Source organism: Cervus canadensis, chromosome 18 (genome assembly GCF_019320065.1).
Source record: "Cervus canadensis isolate Bull #8, Minnesota chromosome 18, ASM1932006v1, whole genome shotgun sequence".
Classification (NCBI taxonomy): Eukaryota; Metazoa; Chordata; class Mammalia; order Artiodactyla; family Cervidae; genus Cervus; species Cervus canadensis.
This window is the reverse complement of record NC_057403.1, coordinates 20028271-20048592: the sequence shown is the minus strand read 5'-3', so window position 1 is coordinate 20048592 and position 20322 is coordinate 20028271. Positions and strand designations below refer to the sequence as shown.

The following is a 20322-nucleotide window of genomic DNA, read 5'->3' as shown; positions in this document are numbered from 1 at the left end:
ATGCTCCCTACAACCATACTCACCCTGATTACAGAAAATACAGTCAAACATATTTTCTAGTCTATTCCATTCCGTTAAAAAAAAAGTTCGTCATAATTCATGGAGTGGGTCATGACGCCCAGTTAACCATGTTAGTCTCAAAGTGCACTGTGCAGACCACCTGTCCCCTGAACAAACTGTGACCCGTGGTGAGGTAAGTACAGAAACTGAGAGAGTGAGCAATTCAAGTTATCTCAGAGAATAACTTTGTGCCTAAGAAATAAAAATGTGGGGACGGGGGTTCAGGATGGGGAACACATGTACACCTATGGCTGATTCATGTCAATGTATGGCAAAAACCACTACAATATTGTTAAGGAATTAGCCTCCAATTAAAAAAATATATATGGAACACTTTAAAAAAAAGAAAAGAAATAAAAATTTGGATTGGAATTTTGCACATATTGGTTTTAAATTTTATTTTACTTTTCCAGTCATTCCTTTCTATTTTATTTTATACTAGAGTCAGTCTCTACTGGATTACAGATGTCAAAAATTAGCCCTTCATCACAGTTTGAGAGAAGCACTGATCTAGAATATTCATCGTGGCACTATGGCCCCTAGAATATTTGGGGACACTCTTTTCTCCTTAGAATATTTAAACAGTTCATTGTGAAACATAACTTTTTCCCTCCAGAATATTCCATTCTAGTACTCTGGAACTCTTTGTGGGGAAAAAAACCCTAGGAATACCCACTGCACCCCTCATCCACCACCTCCAACCCCAGCCCATTCCCTCCCTCCCCAAACACACACACCTTTCGGTCACTGAGCCCAGACACGGTGTCCACGTACTCCTCCTGGATCATGAAGGCGGCCAGGTTGGCTGTGTAGCTGGCGAGGAAGATGACGGCGAAGAAGGCCCACACCAACACCATGATTTTGCTGGTGGTCCCCCGGGGGTTCTCCACAGGCACCGAGTTATTGAACACCAGGGCCCAGAGCAGCCAGATGGATTTCCCAATGGTGAAGGTTGAGCCACCAGGGCCTGCAGGGGGCCAGGGGGGGGGCATGGACCCCATATCCCTTCTGCTCAATGAGGGAGAGCAGAGAGGACTACAATTCCCAGTGGCCCCTGAGGCCCCTGCTGCCTCAGGAGACCACAGCTCTTTCCCAGGGGCTGTTGGGAAATGTAGTTCTATGTGTGGCCCAGGCACACTGAAGTAGGGTGATGGAAGAAGGGGACTCACGTTTGCCCGTGGCCAGGCTGCGGTTATAGCCGACGGGACTGAGGTACTCGAAGATGAAAACAGTGACCGCGACCACAGTGAGGCACATGACGAACATCATCACCCACACGGCAGGGCTGTATGGCTCTGAGGGCAAGCGGGTGTGTGGTCATGATTCATCCAAGCCAAGGCTTGGGTGCCCACGGACATGTGACCCCATCCTACTCTGCCCCCTTCTCAGGGACAGACTCATTGCCCACCAGACCCCTGGGGAGAGTGGGGGTGGGGGGGTCGGGGGGAGGACAGTCTCTTCCAAAGACAGTCATCTCAACCATTTCTGTGATTTCAATCGCCAAATACAAACTGTCTCCTAAATACGTTTCCTGAACCCCAGACCTGATTCTCCACCCACCCCCCGGCAATCGCCCCAGGCCATTCATGTCCCACGCTGAGCCCAGCACCAACTCCCACTACCTATTCTGGGAGTTTCACCATTCATCCAGACCCTCCTCCCCTATTTGCCATCCTCTCTCCCTCCTTGCTCCTCCTCCCCAGCATCCCATCAGTCCCCAGCTCCCTTCTCCTGTCCTCCCTCTATCCCTACTCCCCACCTGGACCTTTCTTCTCCATTCTCTCTGTCCACAAGGCTCAGGCACACCCTGTCCCCTGGACCATCTCCCCATTCTCTCCCCTCCAGCCCTTCCTTCCACTATGGCCCTAAGAGGCTCTCTCTACACCCAGAGATGAGCTCTCCTCAACTCACAGTCCTCTGCAGCTCCCCTGCGCCCCCAGAATAAAGCCCCTGCCCCTCAGCCTTGCTTCCACTCTCCTCTCTGGACTGATCATTGTCTCAAGAACCCATTTCTTTAACCACCCAGAACCCACAGTTCCCCAAATGAGCCACATCTTCTCTGCCTCTTTCTCAATAGCTCCCCTGCCAGAGGCCCCACCCTGACCTGTCCATCAGCCAAACTCCTCACACTGCCTTCAGGAGCTCACTGACAACAAACCCAAATCACCGTTTCCTTGAGATCAGTCCCAGGGATTTGACCTCACCGGGCCAAGTGCCAGCAGCCAGGACTGCCCCCATCACAGCAGGGTCACCAGCCTGGACTGCCACCGCAGTATCTGGGGATCTGCCTGTCACCTCCACCAGGCCACGTGGTGGGGCATGAACATGACCTTGTCACTCCCTTGCTGAAGGCAGGGGCCCCACGTGGTGCCTCTCAGGGTGCCCTGCCGAGACCTCGGTGCAAAGAGGAGACCACAAGAGACACCACTGGGAAAATAGACGGAAAACAAAACACCAGGGAAGGGCTGTCCCTTCTCCTCCCAGCCCTTCCCCCTCCCAGGAGCTTTGCTCAGATTTCAGAGAGCAAGAGGGAACGAATGGATGTGAACCACTGCCCTTGGCCTCTCTTTTGTCCAAGCTCAGTAAATGAGCTCGCTCCTCAGTCTACCTCAAAGCCGCCAGCCCATCGCATCCTAAGCCTGTTTACTTGTCTCACTCTCTCGGTCACCTTCCTGTCCCACACCCCAGCCTCTCTCCGCACTGACCTCTGCAGTAGCCTCCTCACGGGCCTCCTGCCTCCGCAGAGCCGCCAGTGGGATATTTTAAAAGCCTAAATCTGATCGTATATCCCCACACCACCGCCTGCAGTTAAAAACCCTGCCATTGCAAACAAAACAAAACAAAAACAGCCTTCCTACTGTAGGGACCATCTGCACAATCCACCATCCAATTCCATCTCAGTCCTCACCTCCCACTCCTCCCATGATCACTCACTGCCCCCTCCCCAATTCACACAGGCTTTTCCTGATAGTTCACAAATAACCCCATTAACATTCCCACCTTGGGGCCTTTGCCCTTACTGTTCCCTCTGCCTGTGACACTTTTCCAGCCAGATCTATGCAGGACCAGATCACCTGCTCAGACGGGCCTGCCTCTCCACCCAGGGCATCATCAACCCTATTTCTCTCCATCTCTTCCCCTGGCTTAATTTCTTGTAGTATTTACCACCATCTGAAATGATCTAGTCTATGTTTCCCTTTAAGAGATTGCTTTTGGTCTTCCCTGTGAGACTGGTGCATAGCTCTTAGAGGGCAGACTTCTGTGTGCAGCCCAAAGTCTGGCACATAGTAGCTGCTCAGTAACCACTGTTTGACAAGGCCCGTGCTCATCTCTTTTTCTCATCTTCTACTTATATACAGGGGAAGATGGGTTTTGTGGGGCCTGCTGCTTACACAATTTGGAGGGTTCTCTTTAAGAAAAAAGTACACACGATTATGAGGACAGGGCTTTGAAGGGGTTGTGTAGGAGAAGACTCCTGAAGCTCAGACTTTCTTAGATGTATGGGAAAATTGCTTCTGGTTGGGGAGACTCTCCTATTTTACAGATCAGGGAACTGAGGCCCTCGGTTCACCTGAGTCACCCTGTTGGTACAAGCAATAGCAAGATGGGAATTAGACACACAGCGGCTCTGCCCCACTCCTGACTCCTCGTCGTTCCAGAGCCCCTGCTCACCGAGGAAGGCCGAGGGGGATACGGTGCCATTGCTCCGCGCCACCATGACGCTGATGCCGGTCTCTACGAAGGGCACAGAGAAATCCACGATTTCGGACCTCTCCTCGTTGATGGTGAGGGAGCCAATGGCCATGTCTGCGCGTTGGTAGAACACCTGAGGGTGAGGACGGGGAAGGAGTGAGGGAAGCCGGGTGGCTCTGGACAAAGACAGGTCCCAGGAGGAGACTAGGGTGAGAGAGAGGGCTAGGAGTGGGGTGGGGTGGATGAGGGGGACGCAGGCAGAGTCAGGCAGGGAAGGCGGAGGTGAGAGAACAAGAGTGGGAAGAAGTGGCCTCCGTCTTCATCCTCCTGCCCCGCCAAGCCCCAGGAGGTTTGGGGGCTCCATCCTCCGAGCCCCGCCTCCTCCGCCCCGAAGGTCCCTCCTCCTGGCCCCGCCCCTCCACCGAGGTGGGCCTTTCTCGTGGCCCCGCCTCTTCAAATCCAGGCGTGGCCACTTTGGCCACGCCCCCAGACCGCAGCATGCCCTCGTAGTCCCGCCCCTCTCTCGGAGACACTGCTCCCGGCTCCGACCCCGGACCCAGCAGCTCCTCGGTCGGGACCTGGTCCTGACTCCGCTCCCCACCTGCCCCTTCTCGGTCCCCGCCCTGTCCCCGCCCACCTCACCTCCCCGATCATGCCGTTCCAGACGCCGTCTATCTTTTTGCCGTGCTTGCCGTTGGTGACCAGGTAGAGGTCGTAGCTGAAGCCGATGGTCTGCGCCAGCCGCTTCAGAATGTCGATGCAGAAACCCTTGCAGCAGCGCTTTTCCGGGCGGGGGGCGTCGGGCGGAGGGCTGCGGGGGGCGATCAGGCTCGGGAACGTTGGGGACACCCCCACCCCCACCCCACGCCTTAAGGAGAGAGGGACGAGCAGCAGCTAAAACGATGGTGGGCGTCGCTTTCTGGGAAAACTGAGACTCCAAGGAATTACGTGACTTGTCCAAGGTCACCCAGCTGGAGGGCTTTCCGGGTCCCAAGGGAGGTGGGGTGGGGGGGGCAGGACTATAGGAGACTGCAGGGGAGGGTTTTCAAACGGGAACTCCTGGATCCCAGGCTGTCACCTGTGGGTGCGGTTGAGCTGGCTCCGGCAGGGCACAGAGTCTCGGATGCAAGTGCCACTGATGGGGTCGGCGGGCTCCACGATGACGAAGGGCCGCTCTTCCAGCGTGGCCACCGTGAGGTGCTGCGTGTCATCCACTGGCTGCAGGAAGCGGCCGTAGCGCGACCACAGAGGGTACTTGAGGCGGAGAGTCTGCTGCTCCCAGCTGCCCACCTTGGCCAAGAGCAGGGGATTCAGGCTTCCTGAGGGGGGACTTTCCAGAATGTTCTGGCCTTCCTGGCCCTCTTTCCTCAGAGCTCCGGGCTCCCAGCTCCTTCTCCCTCAGATCCAGGAGTCTGGAACACCCCCTATCCCACCCCCACCCCCCGCCCCGCCCACCATCTCTCCCCAGGACCTGGAAACCCTTCAGGCCCAGGATGCTGGGCTTTCTTCTACCAGGACCCAGGGGTCTGGGTTCCCAGTTCTTTCCTTGGCCACCTGGAATCTCAGGCCCTCAGCCCTTTCCTCCCTCAGAGGCCAGAGCTCAGGGCCTCAGCCACCACCTCTGCCAGAAGTCTGGGTCCTCATTGCTTCTTCCCCAGGACCCAGGAGTCCCGCTCCTCGCCTGTGCCTGAGGTCAGTGCTGGGACTCACCACCTCCCACGTCCTGTCTCGGGTGAGGGAGATGACCACCAGGGAGGGGTTCACAAGGAAGCCGTCCTCATTGAAGGAGTAGTCCCGGTTGTCCCAGGTGATATTCATGAAGTACCTGCCCAGGAGGAAGGGAGGGGACATTTGGGGCCCTGGACTGGACCTTGGCACCTGAAGGCAGAGAAAGTCCCCTTGCTACTGACCAATCCCCCAGTTCGAATCTCTCTTCCGAGTTCTTGAAGACCCAAATATGCCCCTTCTTCACTAGGCACTCTCCTTCGGCAGCCTGGTCCCAGACCCTTAGCCTGGGTTTGGTGATCTCAGGGCTCCACCTGCCTCTGCAGCCCCATCTCTGATCACTTCCCACGGTCACTCTTTCCACCCAAACCCTTTCCCTGCCCCACCACACCGTATGTGGGGTGTCCTCCAAACACATCAAGTGGTTTCCTAGGTCTAGGTCTTTGTAGGTGCTTTTCTTTCTGCCTTCCCTAGCTCAGTTGGTAAACAATCTGCCTGCAGTGCAGAAGACCAGGGTTCGATCCCTGGGTTGGGAAGATCTCCTGGAGAAGGAAATGGCAAACCTCTACAGTATCCTTGCCTGGAAAATCCCATGGACAGAGGAGCCTGGTGGGCTACAGTCTATGGGGTCCAAAGAGTTGGACACAACTGACACGTTCACTTTTTCTGTCTAGGAAAAAACCCTTGGAAAAAGGAAAAAGACTCCAAGCTTCCACTGCAGGGGGCACGGGTTCAATCCCTGGTTAGGGAAGTTCCAAATGCCGGGCAGTGCAGCCAAAAGGAAAAAAAAACAAAAACCAAAAAACCCTTATTCTCTCCTCATCCTGACTAGTTCTTTGGTGTTCAAGACTCAGCTCACGTGTACCTTCTGGACAGAAGCCCTGGGAGGGGCTCTGGACTCCCAAGTATCTTTACAATACAGCGGCAGTCTGTACTCTGAATGCTTGTCACATCACCCTGGTCACTGGACCAGACCCTCAGCTGCCATCCTCACCCCCCCCCAACTCTCCCTCCCTCACCCCCCATGCAGGGCATCAGTCCTCAAACCCCATCCTTCCTGCCCCGGGGATATCTCTGCCCCAGCCCTCCTCTGTGCCTACAACCCTCCAGGACCCCACCCCAGCCTGCTGCTTTGCCTCTAGCCTCCAATCTTTCTCCTCCAATCTAAACCCATCCCACCCCAGAGGGGTCTGTCTACACCCCAAACTGACTCCACTCTCTCCTGCTCAGAGCCCACTCATAGCTCCTGAGTGCCCTAGAACAAAGTTTGAACCTCTCAACCTGGCATTCAAGACCCTTGTAGGGATTTCCCTGATGGACCAGTGGCTAAGACTCTGCTCTCCCAATGCAGGGGGCCGAGGTTCGATCACTGGTCAGAGAACTAAGATCCCACATGCTGCAACGAAGACCTGGCACAGCCAAATAAATTTTCTTTTTTTAAAAAAAGGGCCCTTGTGGCCTGTCCCCGCTTCACCTAACCAGCCTCATCACTCCCAACATCTACATTCGCCTGCCTTTATCCACCCTGAGCTATTATGGTCCCACCAAACTGCCCCAAGTTTTTCTCCCCTCTGGTCCTGTGCACAATGCTCTTTCCCCTCCCTGAATTATCTATTTCGGGTGGACTCCCGGTTGCCTTTGAAGTCAAATCTAAATCCCTAGTCTGGCCTAAATGCCCTACCTACTCTGGGCCGCGTGTCACTCCATCATATTCTGCCCGCTTGCCCACTGTGCTCCAGACACATTGGCTTTATTTCAGGCATTTCCAGCCCCAGGGCCCTTAAACCTTCTGTTCCCTCTCCCTTCTCTTCACACAGATCTTCCAATAGTTGGCTGTCTCTCTCTGTCTTCCTTTTTGTCTCTGGCCGTGCTGCTCAGCTTGTAGGATTTTAGTTCCTCAAGCAGGGACTGAACCTGGGTCCTTTGCAGTGAGATCATGGAGTCCTAACCACTGGACCACCAGGGAATTCCCCTGGCTCTTTCTCTTTATCCATTTTTTTTTTAACCTCCAAATTTCCCCGACTCAGAATGGCCTTTCCTGACGACCTCGTCTAACCTAGCACCATAGGCATTTCTCATTACATTCTGCCTGCTTTATTTTCATCTCAGAAGTTATTACCCATTGATGTTTTTTTCCTTTCTTTTCTGTCCACTGATTGTCTCGCCTATGAGACTGTGAGCTCTGTGAGAGCAGAGGCCTTGTTCAACATTATACTCGGTGCATAAAGCAGGGCTTGGCACATCGCAGACTCTCGATAAAGGGCTCTTCAGCGAATGAATGAATGAGCAATTTATTCTTCGGGTCTCAACTTAGATACCACCTCCTCCTGGAAACTTCCCTGAACCCACAGGCTGACCCATAACTTGTGTAGCCTAGTCTGGAATGTTGACTGGAGCCAACCCAATTCCTCTCCTGGGAGAAAGTTAGCTGTGAGATTTGGAGGGATGGGTGGTAGACAGGGCTTCCCAGGTGGTGCTAGTGGTAAGAATCAGCCTGTCAATGCAGGAGACGTAAGAGACACAGGTTCAATCCCTGGGTCAGGAAGATCTGGAGGAAGGCATGGAAACCCACTCCAGTATCCTTGCCTGTTTATGGGATCGCAAAGAGTCGGACATGCCTGAAGGGACTTAGCACGCTCACACATGGCAGACACAATGGGCTGAAATGATGAGTATCATGAGGGAACAGAAATTCTGGGTCATCAGAAGAACTGGACAGGGAGAACTGCCCTCTGGGAGGACAAGGTAGAGAAAGAGATGGAGATGTTGATGAAGATGGAGACAGTGATAGACAGGGGGAGGGAAAAGAGAGAGAGAGAGAAAGAATCAGAAATAATTGAAAGAGTAGCTAGAATTGAGGAATTGGCCTCAATTCCTGATGTCTGAGTTTCTGTGTGTGTTTATCTTTTCCAATAAACCCCATTTTCCCCGAGGAAACTTGAATGAAACTCTGCTTCCTGCGACCCAAAATGTTCTGGCTTAGCAGTTCCTCCATGGTGCTCCCACAAAGCCCATGCAACCTCCATTATTGCAAGTATCACGCTGTGTTGTCATTATGCCGTCCCTGTCTGCTACCCCTACAGGACCCTGTGTTCTTTGAAGAGAAGTCCACGGTCTTATTCATCTCTGCATTCCCAGGTCCCAGCAGGAGCCCTAGTTCTTAGCGGGCGCTCAGTAAGTATTTATGAACGAGGGAGGCTTCTCTCATCATCTGGTCCCTGGATCCTGATTCCCAAATCACCACTTCTCAATTCTCCTCCCTTAGGCTTTCTTCCCCACCCGTCACCTCTTCCCAAATTCAGCTCATCCTCATTTCAGTATCCAAGGCCTCTCTTTCCATTGCTCTGTCACCAAACTCCCAAAGCTTCCTAGGGTCGAGATGCTGTTTCTCACCAAACCCTGGTCCCCTCATCTAAAAGAGTAGTGTGAACAAATAAAATAATTTAAAACAGTAGTGTGTCAGTTGGGTACACCCCTGTCCAGCTAGAATCAACATTCCCCATATTCCCTGATATTCCTTGCAGCTAACCCAGGCCATGGGCAGGTGATATTCAAACTCTAACAATCAGTGTGGCACAGACATTAGCCAATCAGAATCAGTGTCTAGCCAATCTGCATGGATGTGGCTACAAACAACCAGTAATTCAAGCCCCTGCCAAGTGACTACGTTCTCATGAATGGGATGTAAGACTCATCCCACCTGCCTCACTGGCCTAAAGGAAATGGCTTGTTCTCCACCTCCTCTCTTTCCCCCTTTTCATGAGCTAGAACTCAGACATGCCCTTTGACCCAGCTTCCACCATATGGGAAGATGGCAGAGCAACAAGGTGGGAGGGTCCTGGGCCCTTGAATGACCACGTGGAATGATGGAGTCTCCTGATAACCTGGACCATGGATCTCTGGGTTGTTAAGCGAGAGACCTCTCTACCTTGTTGGAGACATTGCATTGTTGGGTCTTTTGGTTACTGAAGTTCAGCTCCTACGCTAAATAGGGTGGTGGTGGTGGTTTAGTCACTAAGTCACGTCTGACTTTTTGGAACCCCTTTATGACTCTTGCCAGGCTCTTCTGTCCATGGGATTTCCCAGGCAAGAATATTGGAGTGGTTGCCATCTCCTACTCCAGGGAACCTTCCCGACCCAGGGATCGAACCTGCCTCTCCTGCATTGCAGGTGGATTCTTTACCGACCGAGCCACCAGGGAAGCTCCCCAACTAGGTATTTCACCGAATCTAAGATGCTATCAACTAGATGTATCACTATTTTTACAACCATGAAGGGGAAAAAAAAAAAGCACTGCCCATGAAATCATGATAAGCAATGACTGTTAAGACATGTCTTGATTTCAAAGACATTAAAACTGTGCAAAAATGCACATGCTAAAATCATGAAATACAGTAATCCTCTCCCGGTATCTCAGGTGTTTTTTTTCCAAATCACTTGATTTAATCCCAGAAAGGAGAGCCAATAATTTCACTTATTTTACAGAAAAGGAGACTGAAGTTCTGAGAGGCAAGGTGACCCATTTGAGGTCATCAAGTGCCCCAGGTGATCTGGCTCAGGAATTCTCCCACAGCCCTCCCAGTCTAGCCCCACTCACCTGTGTAGACTCTCCCCTCGATGGGTGCGGTTCTGGGCGCGACAGTCATGGCCAAGTTCAGGCAGGAAGCCATAGTCACGCAGCAGGGCCTGGGCACCTCTGGCCACGACGGCCACACCAGCTGCCACACGCCGGGCCAGGTCATCCCGCCAGCCTGCTGAGCGCACTGCAAACAGCCCAGCAGGCAGTGGGGCGCCTCCTGGCAGAAGAGGTGGCTCCCCGGGGGCGCCTGAGCCCCCGCCTCCAGCCAGCTGGGGCCCCACCATAAACCAGACATAGCCAGGCCCAGTGAGGCCAGCCTCCTCGGCTGCCCGGAACACGGGCTCGGCCTCCTCACGGGCACAGAAGAGCAGGCGGATCTGGGCACTGACACTGCGGAGCTGGGCGCCCAGCACGGCCTCGCCAGCCCCAGGGTCCAGCGTCAACGCCCCACGGTGCTCCCAGCCCACCAGGCTGCCATCAGTGAGCACCTCGATGTAGGACAGGAAGGCCCGGTGGCCAGGGGCACGCGTGGTGACGGCTACAAAGGACGTCCAGTCGTATTCCTCCAGCACCTCAAAGATGACCTGAAGCTGCTGCTCGGTGGACGAGCCCAGCTGCAGGAAGGTGGAACCTTTCTCCTGCAGGGGAGGAGGAGGATGTCAGGCCTCCCCCATGTGGAGATCTCAGCTCCCAGCTGCTGATCTTCAGAAGCCAGTGAGGGGCTCACAGCTCCCAGGGATCCAGAGGGGACCTCGTCTCCCAACAGTGGATAAGGGCATCACAGCTCTCAACATCTAGCTGTTTGCCAAACCCATCTTCTTTCCTTGCTTGGGGCAAAAACCTAGACCTGGCTTAGGTTTAGCCTCAGGGCTGAGTTCTAGGCTCATCCATAAAAATTTCTCTGCCCATGCACCTTACTCCTCCCTGTCCGAGGGCAGATGCAGAGGCCCCCGAGGAGGAATCTAGGGGATTACAATGCCACAGCATGGAGGAAACTGAGTCCCTGAGCCAGAGCTTGGAGGAGAGCCAACTCCAATCAGGAACACCCGTTTGGATTTTATATGAGTGAGGAACAACCTTCTATTGAGTTAAGCCACTGAGAAGTCGGGATTTATCTGTTACAGCAGCTAACATAATCCTAGTGAACACAGGCAGCAACCCGGGAGAGAACTACAGTTCTCAGCATCCACTGAGAGGGACTGCATCTCCCAACAGGCCATGAGGGTGCTGAAGGTAGTCTCTCCCAACTGGAAGAAGCTTTGCTCAGTAGGCTTGCCCTTCTCTGCTTTTTTCCCCATCTTCCTATCCCCTCCTTCCCCTGTTTCCTTTGCTAGACTCTCTTCCTCCGTCAGAATTCTAAACATAGGAGTACCCTCATCTACTCTTTCCTTCTCTGTCCTCTCTTCCTGGTGATCTCATCCAAACTCATGGGTTTAAATATTGTCTCCTGTGGTCTCTAGTATGGTAGCTACTAGCCACCCATGACTATTCAAATGAAATCAAAGTTAAATAAAATTTAGTTCCTTGGTAATACTAACCACACGTCAAGTGCACAACAGCTCACATGGCTAGTGGCTATCATATTTGACAGAGTAGATGAAGACTACTTTCATCATTTCAGCAGAAAATCCTGTTGGACAGCCCTTGGGCCCACATTCAGGCCATCTCCAAGTCTTCTCATTTCTCTGTTCAAAACATGACCCCAGCTGTTCATTCTTCACTATGGCCCCTGTCATGACCCTCACCGCTTCCACTCTCTTGCTTAGATGACAACAGCTTCCTAACCCATCTCTACTTCCTTTCTCGAAACTTTCATTCTCCAGACAGCAGCCAGAGTGATCTTTTCAAAATATTAATTGGATCGCCTCCCTTCTTGGTTGAAAACCTTCCAAAAATTCTATGTCAGAGTCAAAGCCAAAGTCCTCGCTGTGGCCCATAAAGCCCCACATGACCTGGTCCCTGTGGCCTCTTTGACCTCATGTCCCGCCAGCCCCACCTCTTTGCTCTTCCTCAAACACCTCAGGTTCCTTCTAGACTCAAGGGCTTTGCCCTTCACTGTCACCTTTCTCAGGGACACTTTTCCCCCCAGCTCCTTCCCCTCCTCCGTCCTCAGGTCCAGCTCAGTTTTATCTTTTCAGGAAGCCTCCCCTGACCACCATCTACTGAAGCCACAGCCTTGGTCGTTACCTCTCCTCCAGGACAGATTTCACAATCTGTTATTTGTTTTGTCTGTCTCCTCATTAGAAATGCAAGCTTCGTAAGAGCAGAGACCATGTCTTTTTTTTTTTAACCTTCCCTAACTGTATTCCCCGGAACCTGAAACAGCCCTGGCACAGAATCAGTCCTCAATAAATCTTCCAGTAATGCAATGAGACGAGCAGGTGGACTTTCTCCCTAGGCCTGTGGTTAAATGTGCGCGGGTTAGGGCACTTGTCCTGAGGGTATGAGGTTTCCCAGAATGCTATGAGACCCTGTGAGGCCCTCATCCTTGGCAGCATGAATGTGTACTCAGGGGACCACGTTCCCAGCATTCACTGGGGGCACAGATAGAGCTGTGAGGACCACTCTAAGACACTAAAAGGACTACATTTCCCAGAAGGCAACGGGTGTGCACTCAATGGGCTACAGTGCCCAGCAGACAATGAAATGGAGGGGCACACACTTCTCAGCCGCCATTGAGGCAGGAGGGACCACATCTCTCCGTATGCCAAGAAGGCGGCAGCCAGGAAGTAGTAAGTTCACCTCGCAGGTGATCTGCCTACAGTTCTCTGGACAACTCCATGCCAAAGAGAAGAAAGTTGGACAGAGGTCTTTCCCAGAGTGCTCGGGACAGAAAAGAACTACGAGTCCCGGCATGCAATAGAGATCTAGTCACAAAGCCGCCGGCCCTCACAGCAGGGAATTGGTGGAGACTTAGGCTCCACCCACTCAGGTGGCCCCATCCTCAGGCGATACCCACTTCTCTGTTACACTGGCTCCACCCCTGAATAGGCCCCGCCTCTTCTCAGACGCCTCCTCTAAACTGACCCGGTTCTTCTCAGTCCGCACACCAGGCCTGTTCAAATCATGCCTTCCCTACCAGAAGTCCACTCCAGCTGACCCCTCCTGTGCCCTCGGAAGGCAGGCCTCTCTCCACGCCACAGCCAGCTCCAGCCTTTGCCCCTGCCTTCCCTGCAGGCTCCTGGCTTTGACCTCTCAATGGCTGAGCCTGCCTCTAAGGGGGAGGCCTTCATCTTTCCAGGCCCACTCTCTGGATTCTCGCTTTCCACGCCTTCCAGTTGGGTACCTCCCCTGCCCAAATCCCACCCCCAGACCGTCTTCCTCTCTAGACTCTGCCCCTTTAGTACCGAGCAGAGGGCCTGTCCTCCCCCATCACCAGCTAGCCCCGCCCCTTCCTTGACTCACTTCTTCCTTGACTGGCCTTCCCCCACTTCCTAGCTGCAAGGCTACCCCTCTCTCGCTCACTCACTAAGGACGCCTCCCTTTCTCATACTCATCCTTCCACCAGATGATTCCGTCCTTCTACGTTGACCTCTAGACCTCGTGCTCAGCTGGCTGGGCCCCTCCCTGTCCCTCGGTACTTAATACTCCTTTTTCCTGGTCACCGTCTGTGACTTTCTGGCTCCTGCTTACTCTCTAGCTTTCACCCCTTTTTGAGCCCACTTTCTTTTCAGTTGACACCCCCTCGCTGATCCTAGAGCCCACCCCTCACTCAGATCTTGCCATCTCAGGCAGGACCCCACCCGGTCCTCGCCCCTCGCTGGCCGGCCTCCGCCTCTTCCTCGGATCCCACCCCCTCCCGATTCACCGCTTCCTCAACCTCTCAACTCTTCCCATAGCCTGGTCACCTCAGACCCTGCTTCTAGATGATTCCCCGGCACACTCTGTTCCTCCTATAGATCACGTCCCTCTAAGTCAGCCCCACCCGTTACCTAGACCTGACCTCTACATCTGTCCTCACCGCATCCCCGAGGCTGACCCTCAGGACTGGCCACGCCCCTTACCACCCCGCCCACCCACGGCCGGCTCAGGCCACGCCCCCTAGACCAGGCCCCGCCCCCGCATCGCCCCCAGTCCCCCGAGCCCCGCCCACGGGTCGCGCGCACCTTGGGCGTGAGCACGAGCGCGGCGCCGCCGTGCACGGCCACGATGGGCAGCGAGGTCTGCGCCGACAGGAAGTCAAGGATGGGCGCGACGGCGGGCGCGCGCGAGTCGTCCTCGAAGACGACGCCGTGCACGCGCAGCCCCGACAGCAGGTCGCAGAGTTGCAGCACGAGGCTGCGTGGGTCCGAGCCGTTGAGCACCAGCGCCACCGGCCGCACGTCCAGGCCCGGGCTGCGCACGGCCGCCGCTACGGCCGGGCCCAAGCGCGCCGCCTCGGTCGCGTATGCGGGCCCCGAGAACACGAGCGCCACGTTGAGCGGTCGCGCCCCGCCGGGGCCCCCGCCAGGCCCGCCGGCCCCGCCCGGCCCCGGCACCTCCTCCGGGAACGGGCTGGCACAGGCCAGCGCCAGCAGCAGCAACATCTTAGCGGGGCCCCGAGGGCCGCGGGGGCCACCGGCGCCGCGCATCGCCTGCGGGCCCTGCCGGGCGGCCTCTGAGCACGAGGGCGCCCGGGGAGGGACACGGAGGCGGACGGGGCGCAGAGACGGGGCGGCGGACACGCGGAGCAGAGAGAGGGACAGGAATGAGAGACAAGAGATAGAACGACAGAGACAAGGAGAGATACACGGTGAAGGGGAGATACGAGGAAGGAGAGATGCGGAGATAGGAGAAAGGTTGGAGTAATAGAGGGAGAGACACAGGGAAATACGGAGGCAATGGGAGAGATACAGAAGCGAAGGGAGAAACACAGGGAGAATGGGTAATGGGGTCACAAAAGATAGGGAGGTGAGGAGAAGAGACAGACAAGGGAGGACAATGAGACAGGCCAGATGGGAAAGAGACCCGCAGAGACGGGATCAGAACAGGAGCAGAGAGAGAGAGAGAGACCCAGGAAGATAGGAAGAGATGAAAACACCCACAGAGAGATTGTCAGGGAGAGTTGATGGGGTGGTGGAAAGAGGTGGAAGGAGAAACAGACAGGGACAGATAGGCTCAGAGTAACAGAGCGAGAGATAAGACGGAGTGACAGAAATAGGGAGGGAATGAGAGAGGCGGGAGAGATGCAGAGATAGAGGAAGGAAGGTGGGAGAGAGGAGAGAAACCCGAAAGTTGGACCGAGAGAGGAAGGTGGAAAGAAACCCCAGGAAGATGGAGACAGAGACCCCACAGCCACCACAAGACACGCACCCACAAGAGATGGAGAAACAGGCAGAATTAGAGATTGAAGAGGCAGGCAGAGCAGACAGAAAACACAGGAAGACAGAAATAGCGAGGCAAGGCAGAGATCAAGACCCCCACCAGGGAGGTGCCCAGCACAGACATGAAAGGAAGGCCGGGAAGGCGAGTGGCAGGAGGGATCAAAAATAAAAGGAAGGAAAAGTGAAGGGAACAAAAAAAAAAAAAAAAAGAGGGAAAAGGGGTCAGGTGTGTGGGGGGAGAGAGAGAGAGAGAGAAAGAAATTAGTGGGCCATCCTGCAGGGAGCAAATGCCTCCATGACCATACCTCTCCCCTGGAATACAGACCCCCCAACCCGTCTTCATCCCCTTACTCCTGCCCCCGTCCCTCCACTCAATAAGAGCTGGAAAGAGTCATAGTCCAGACTGGCTCTGGGGTTGAGGGGAGCACAGCTGTGGCGAGCTGAGAGGGGTGGGGGTCCCTGGCTCCCAGCCCAGAGCAATTTGGTAAATGAGAAGCAATACAGCATCTCTTTCTATGTCCCATGTTGAATACTAGCTGCCTGGGGTGGTCGGGCTGGGAGCCCAGACTCCTGGCTCCTGGGTCTTGAGGAAGGAGGGCCCTGGGGGCCTGGCCCCTGGTTCCCAGAGAGGGATTGGAGCCTGCAGAAGGGGCTTCTGGAAGGGGTGAGGGTCCAGACAAGGAAGGGCTCGCTCTTAACTGTCAATCAGCCTCCTGTCCGGTTGCCATGGTAGCACAGAGCCTCCATCCACCCCACAGACAGCCAGGGGTAGGGGAAAGGCCCACACCCCTTTGCCTGCCTAGAGGCCTCACTCCCACCCCCCCACCCCCAGGCCTTCCCAGGGACCCTGGGGCACTGTCTCCCAAGGGGTGGGGGTGGGGGCTCCTAGCATGCTTCAATCCTGGCTCCCCCTCGCCCCTCCTCTCCTCTGCCCTTCCCCAAGCAGCTGGTTCAATCAGTGCTCAGAATAGCCCCCCTCTGCCCCAAAATAACCCACAGCTGTGGCCTGGCGCTCCCCCCTCCCCAGGATAACACTCTCTCTCCCCTCCCTTCCTGGTGGCCGCTCACCCCTCAGCCTCTTCTCTGCCTCTCTGAGACTCACCCCTACCCAGCCTCTGGCCTTGGGGACCCTGGGGTCCCGCTCCTTGACTGAAGCCCAAGAGGGCAGCTCCTGCCCCACCCTTCTCAAGAGGCTGGATGCCTAGTTCTCTCCGGTGAGGGATTCAGGAGGACAGTCTCCCACCCCTCCGGGGATGGATAGAGAGGTGGTAGCCCCAGCCGCTGGGGGACTCTGGCGTTCCAAACCCCAAACCTGCACCCTTGGGGATCACAATATTCAGGCCTCCAATCACCACCTCCTCGTGAGTCTCAGTCCCCATTTCCATCCGCACGGGGCCAAAGAGTCCAGACCCTCGTCCTCTGCCCCATCAAGGGGCTCAGGACACTGCACCTCCAGCCCCCTCTTCCCTCAGACACAGAAGCCCCGTCCTCCCAACTTCTCCCATCGACTCGGGAGTCCTGGCTGTCAGGCCTCTTCTTTCCCCTAGACCCACCCGGGACTGTGGATGCTCAGCCCCGTCCTTTCCCAGGACCCAGGAGTGCCGGCTCTCTCCTGCCCCCAGACTCAGGAATCCAGGGACCCAGCCTCCTTTACGCCCAGGACCCAGGAATCCAGGCCCATAGCCCTCTCCTCCCTTAAGGACCCCTTGTGGTCTCAAACCCCATTCATCCAGTATCCTGGGCAACCCCCGCCCCAACCCCAGCCTCTCCAAGTCGCCCTACTCAGGTCCTGTGCACAGTACAGTCTGTCCCCCAGCTGAGGAGGAGGAGGGTGCTAGAGATTCCTGGGGTGTCCCTGTCTCCATCACTTCCCCCAGATCCATCACAGAAGAGAGGAGAGGCCACTTCGATCCACAGCCCGCGTTTCCCACCCCCCCTCCCAGTTCGCATCGTGCTGCGGACGGCTCCCGCCCCCCCCAACCCCATTCTCTCCCCACCCTAATCCTGGTGCTTGGAAGAGGCTAGAAGGGTATTCCAGAACCTTGAGGAAGGGATGGGAGCTTGGGGCGAGGGGTGCCAAGGCCTGGATACTCTCAAGGTCTTTGGCAGGGGTATTAATAGCCGACTCGCAGCGGAGGAGGGAGGGGAGATGGAGCTGGAGAGAGGGAGGAGGACGGGCTGAGGGGGGAGGCTGATGCGGGCAGTGGGGTGGGGGACGGCTCAGAGAGGGAAGGTGAGAGGGAGAGATGGGGGATAGAGAGACGGGGTGTCAGGTGTATGGAGCTGGGGAGAAGGATCAAAGTGTCAGCAATGGGGGGTTAGGAGATCTGGGGTGCAGAGATCTGGGAAAAGGGCTCAGCGAGGGAGAAGCAGATAGGGGGCAGAGATTTCCCCCAGAGACCCCTGTCCACCATTCCAACCCTCTCCCTCCAACTGAGGCCCCTTGCCAACTTTCCCTGTCCTAAATCTGGGGCGGGGTGGGGGACGGCCCACGTTCCCACCCCCTCCCCTGCAGCCCTACCCCAGCCTTACCTTTTCATGACCCTGTTCTGGGGGGGTGTTGCGGGGGTGCCAGGAACGGAACCGGAGTCCAGCGACCCGAAGATTCGGCGAGGGGCTCAGGGAGCCGCGGGGTGTGTGTGTTGGGGGCCAGGCCCTGGGGCGGCGGCGGTGGCGGCCGGGACCTCCTGCCCGTCCCTGGCTCCCTGGCTCCGGCTCTCTTCCTCGGTCCGTCCTGCCCTGCCTGTCCCCCAAGGTTGAGGCCACCCCGGCTAGGCGAGGACGCAGCTACACATGTTGCGCTGGAAGTTGGGCCCCGGACATTGCGGAGGCTGTCGGGGTGTCCTCTCGCCGCCCCGACCCCGTGGGGATCCCCCCTCCGCCCACCCGGGGTGCCCCCCTCTGCCGCTTCAGCCCCGGCTCCTCCCCCCCGTCCATGTGTCCGGTCCCGCCTCTCCCTGGCTCATTCGCAACCCCCCACTCTGTGCCCTCCGTGGCACCCCCCCAAGTCTGTGTCTGTCTGTCTGTCTGGGTCACCTCTGAAGCCGGTGGCCGGTGTGTGTGTTTGCGTAAGGGGCAGGCGGGAGACAGCCTGTCTGGGCGACTGCTTGCCCCTTCCTGCTTGGCCACCTCCCACCTCCAGACACCCCCCCCCACGCCCCCACTCTCAAATACAGGCAGACACACACATATACACACACGCATACACGCACCACCTCACTTCCCTGGGATTCCCCTAAACACCCCCGGAGCTTGAGGAGGGAGACACATACACACACACACACACACACATACACACACACACACACTGGAGGGTCTGATGGGGCCAGGCTGCCACTGCCGTCAGGGGCTGTTCGGACAGACAGGAGGACACAGGCGGCCAGACGCCCGGCCAGACGCAGGCAGGAGGCACAGAGCCCAGGTACACACCATCCATCCGGGTTTGGGGGGGGCTCGGAGGGAGGAACCTGGGGGGCCCGCGACACCCAGGCAGGTGGCTCGGGGTCGAGACAGACAGACAGACCCCTCCCTCCCTCCCGCCCTCCCTCAGCCGCCGCAGCCCTTACAGACACACCCCCCCCGCAGCCCAGCCCCAGACACCCGCACACACAGATCCTCACCGGGCAGATGGCGGACGCACGAGAGACCCCTGGGGGCCAGGCGGACCCACCCGGGCCGACACCCGCGAGCCGGGCACCGGTGGCCAGGAAGGCTGCAGGCGGGCGGAGGGCGGTGGCGGCGGCCAGGGCTTGGAGGAGCCGGAGCGGGAGGGACTCGCACACTCGCTGTGTTCTCACACACACAGACACACACACACACACTCACTCGGGATGCGATTAACATTCAGTCCCCGTCCGCCCCTGCCGGGAGACCCACAGCCCCCCGTCTTGGGCTCCCTGGGGACCCCTCCTCCTGTCATGGCTGGCGGAGGGGGCTGGCCCCCTCCCCAGCTCCCAGCCTCTGCCTTCCCTCTGGGACCAGAGAGTGAGGGGCTGCGAATAAATCCGGGGAGGGGGGAAGGGGCGGGGGGGGGCAGTCGGGGACTCACGACTGGGACCTGCGCCCCAGGGCCCAGGGGGGCTGCCCGCCCTCTGCCCCCTCCCCACGCTGAGGTTTGTGAAGCAGGAGGCCATCCCCAGACTTGAGTCTCTGTCACGCTAGGACCCATCTTTTGGCTTCGATTGCCCCGGGAGGCCAGGCCTGCAAGCAGGTCTCCCTCATGAAGCCAGGAATCCAGGCTCCCAGCCCCCTCCTCTCTCAGACCCAGAAATTCAAGTCCCCTTCCCGTCCAGGACCCAGGAATCCAAGCCCCCGGTCCCCTCCTCGCTCAGACCTAGGACACCAGGTATCCAGCCCCCCTCCTTCCTCAGTCCCAGGAGTCCAAGGCCCTGTCTCCCTTCTCCACCTGGGACCCAGTAATCAGAGCCCCCCTTCTCCAGGCCTGAGTCCCTTTTAGACCCTCAAACAAACTGACTCCTTAGCACAAACCACCCTCAGGTGCCCACGCGTCCAAGACTCGTGGACGTCACCCTCTAGTACCCTATCCATCCTGCGATCTGAGGAAACTGATGCCGCTGTACCCCTTCTGTTATTGATGGACCCTGACATCCATCACCCATGGTTATTCAGACATCCAGGAAGAAAGCACCATGTCCCCCCTCGTAGACGCAGCCTGTTCCCCCTTGCCCAGTGTCCCTCAAGACCAGTTGCCCAGTTCCTGCCCTTCCTGATAGAGAGGGAGGCTAGGCCCAGTGCGTCTGTAAAGGGCTGGGGTGGGGTGTGGCGCAGGACACCTGGGCTGCCGAGAGTGTGTGCGCCTCTGAGGGGGCAGTTCCGGGGTGGGTGGGTGGGGTGACCAGAGCCAGGGCTTCTGGCTACCAACTCCAGGGTCTCGGAGAGCAGGAGTGAAAGCTCATATTTCTGAAAAAGAAACGACTGGGCGCCTGAATTTGTGGGTCCCAG

General features: G+C 56.6%; 1 protein-coding gene across 1 annotated transcript in view; it reads right to left on the bottom strand.

Moving 5' to 3' along the window:
• GRIN2D (glutamate ionotropic receptor NMDA type subunit 2D) overlaps window positions 1-19238 on the bottom strand; it is a 35153-nt gene extending 15915 nt beyond the window's left edge. The window contains exons 1-10 of the mRNA XM_043437750.1: window positions 18981-19238; window positions 17893-18161; window positions 14164-14654; window positions 10076-10695; window positions 5464-5578; window positions 4832-5043; window positions 4396-4564; window positions 3733-3886; window positions 1230-1355; window positions 798-1027 (exon numbers count right to left, since the gene is read on the bottom strand). Coding sequence (XP_043293685.1) covers window positions 798-1027; window positions 1230-1355; window positions 3733-3886; window positions 4396-4564; window positions 4832-5043; window positions 5464-5578; window positions 10076-10695; window positions 14164-14628 — 2091 coding nt within the window. The 5' untranslated portion in view covers window positions 14629-14654; window positions 17893-18161; window positions 18981-19238. The remainder of the gene's footprint in view (window positions 1-797; window positions 1028-1229; window positions 1356-3732; window positions 3887-4395; window positions 4565-4831; window positions 5044-5463; window positions 5579-10075; window positions 10696-14163; window positions 14655-17892; window positions 18162-18980) is intronic.
• Between the last annotated feature and the right edge of the window lie 1084 nt (window positions 19239-20322).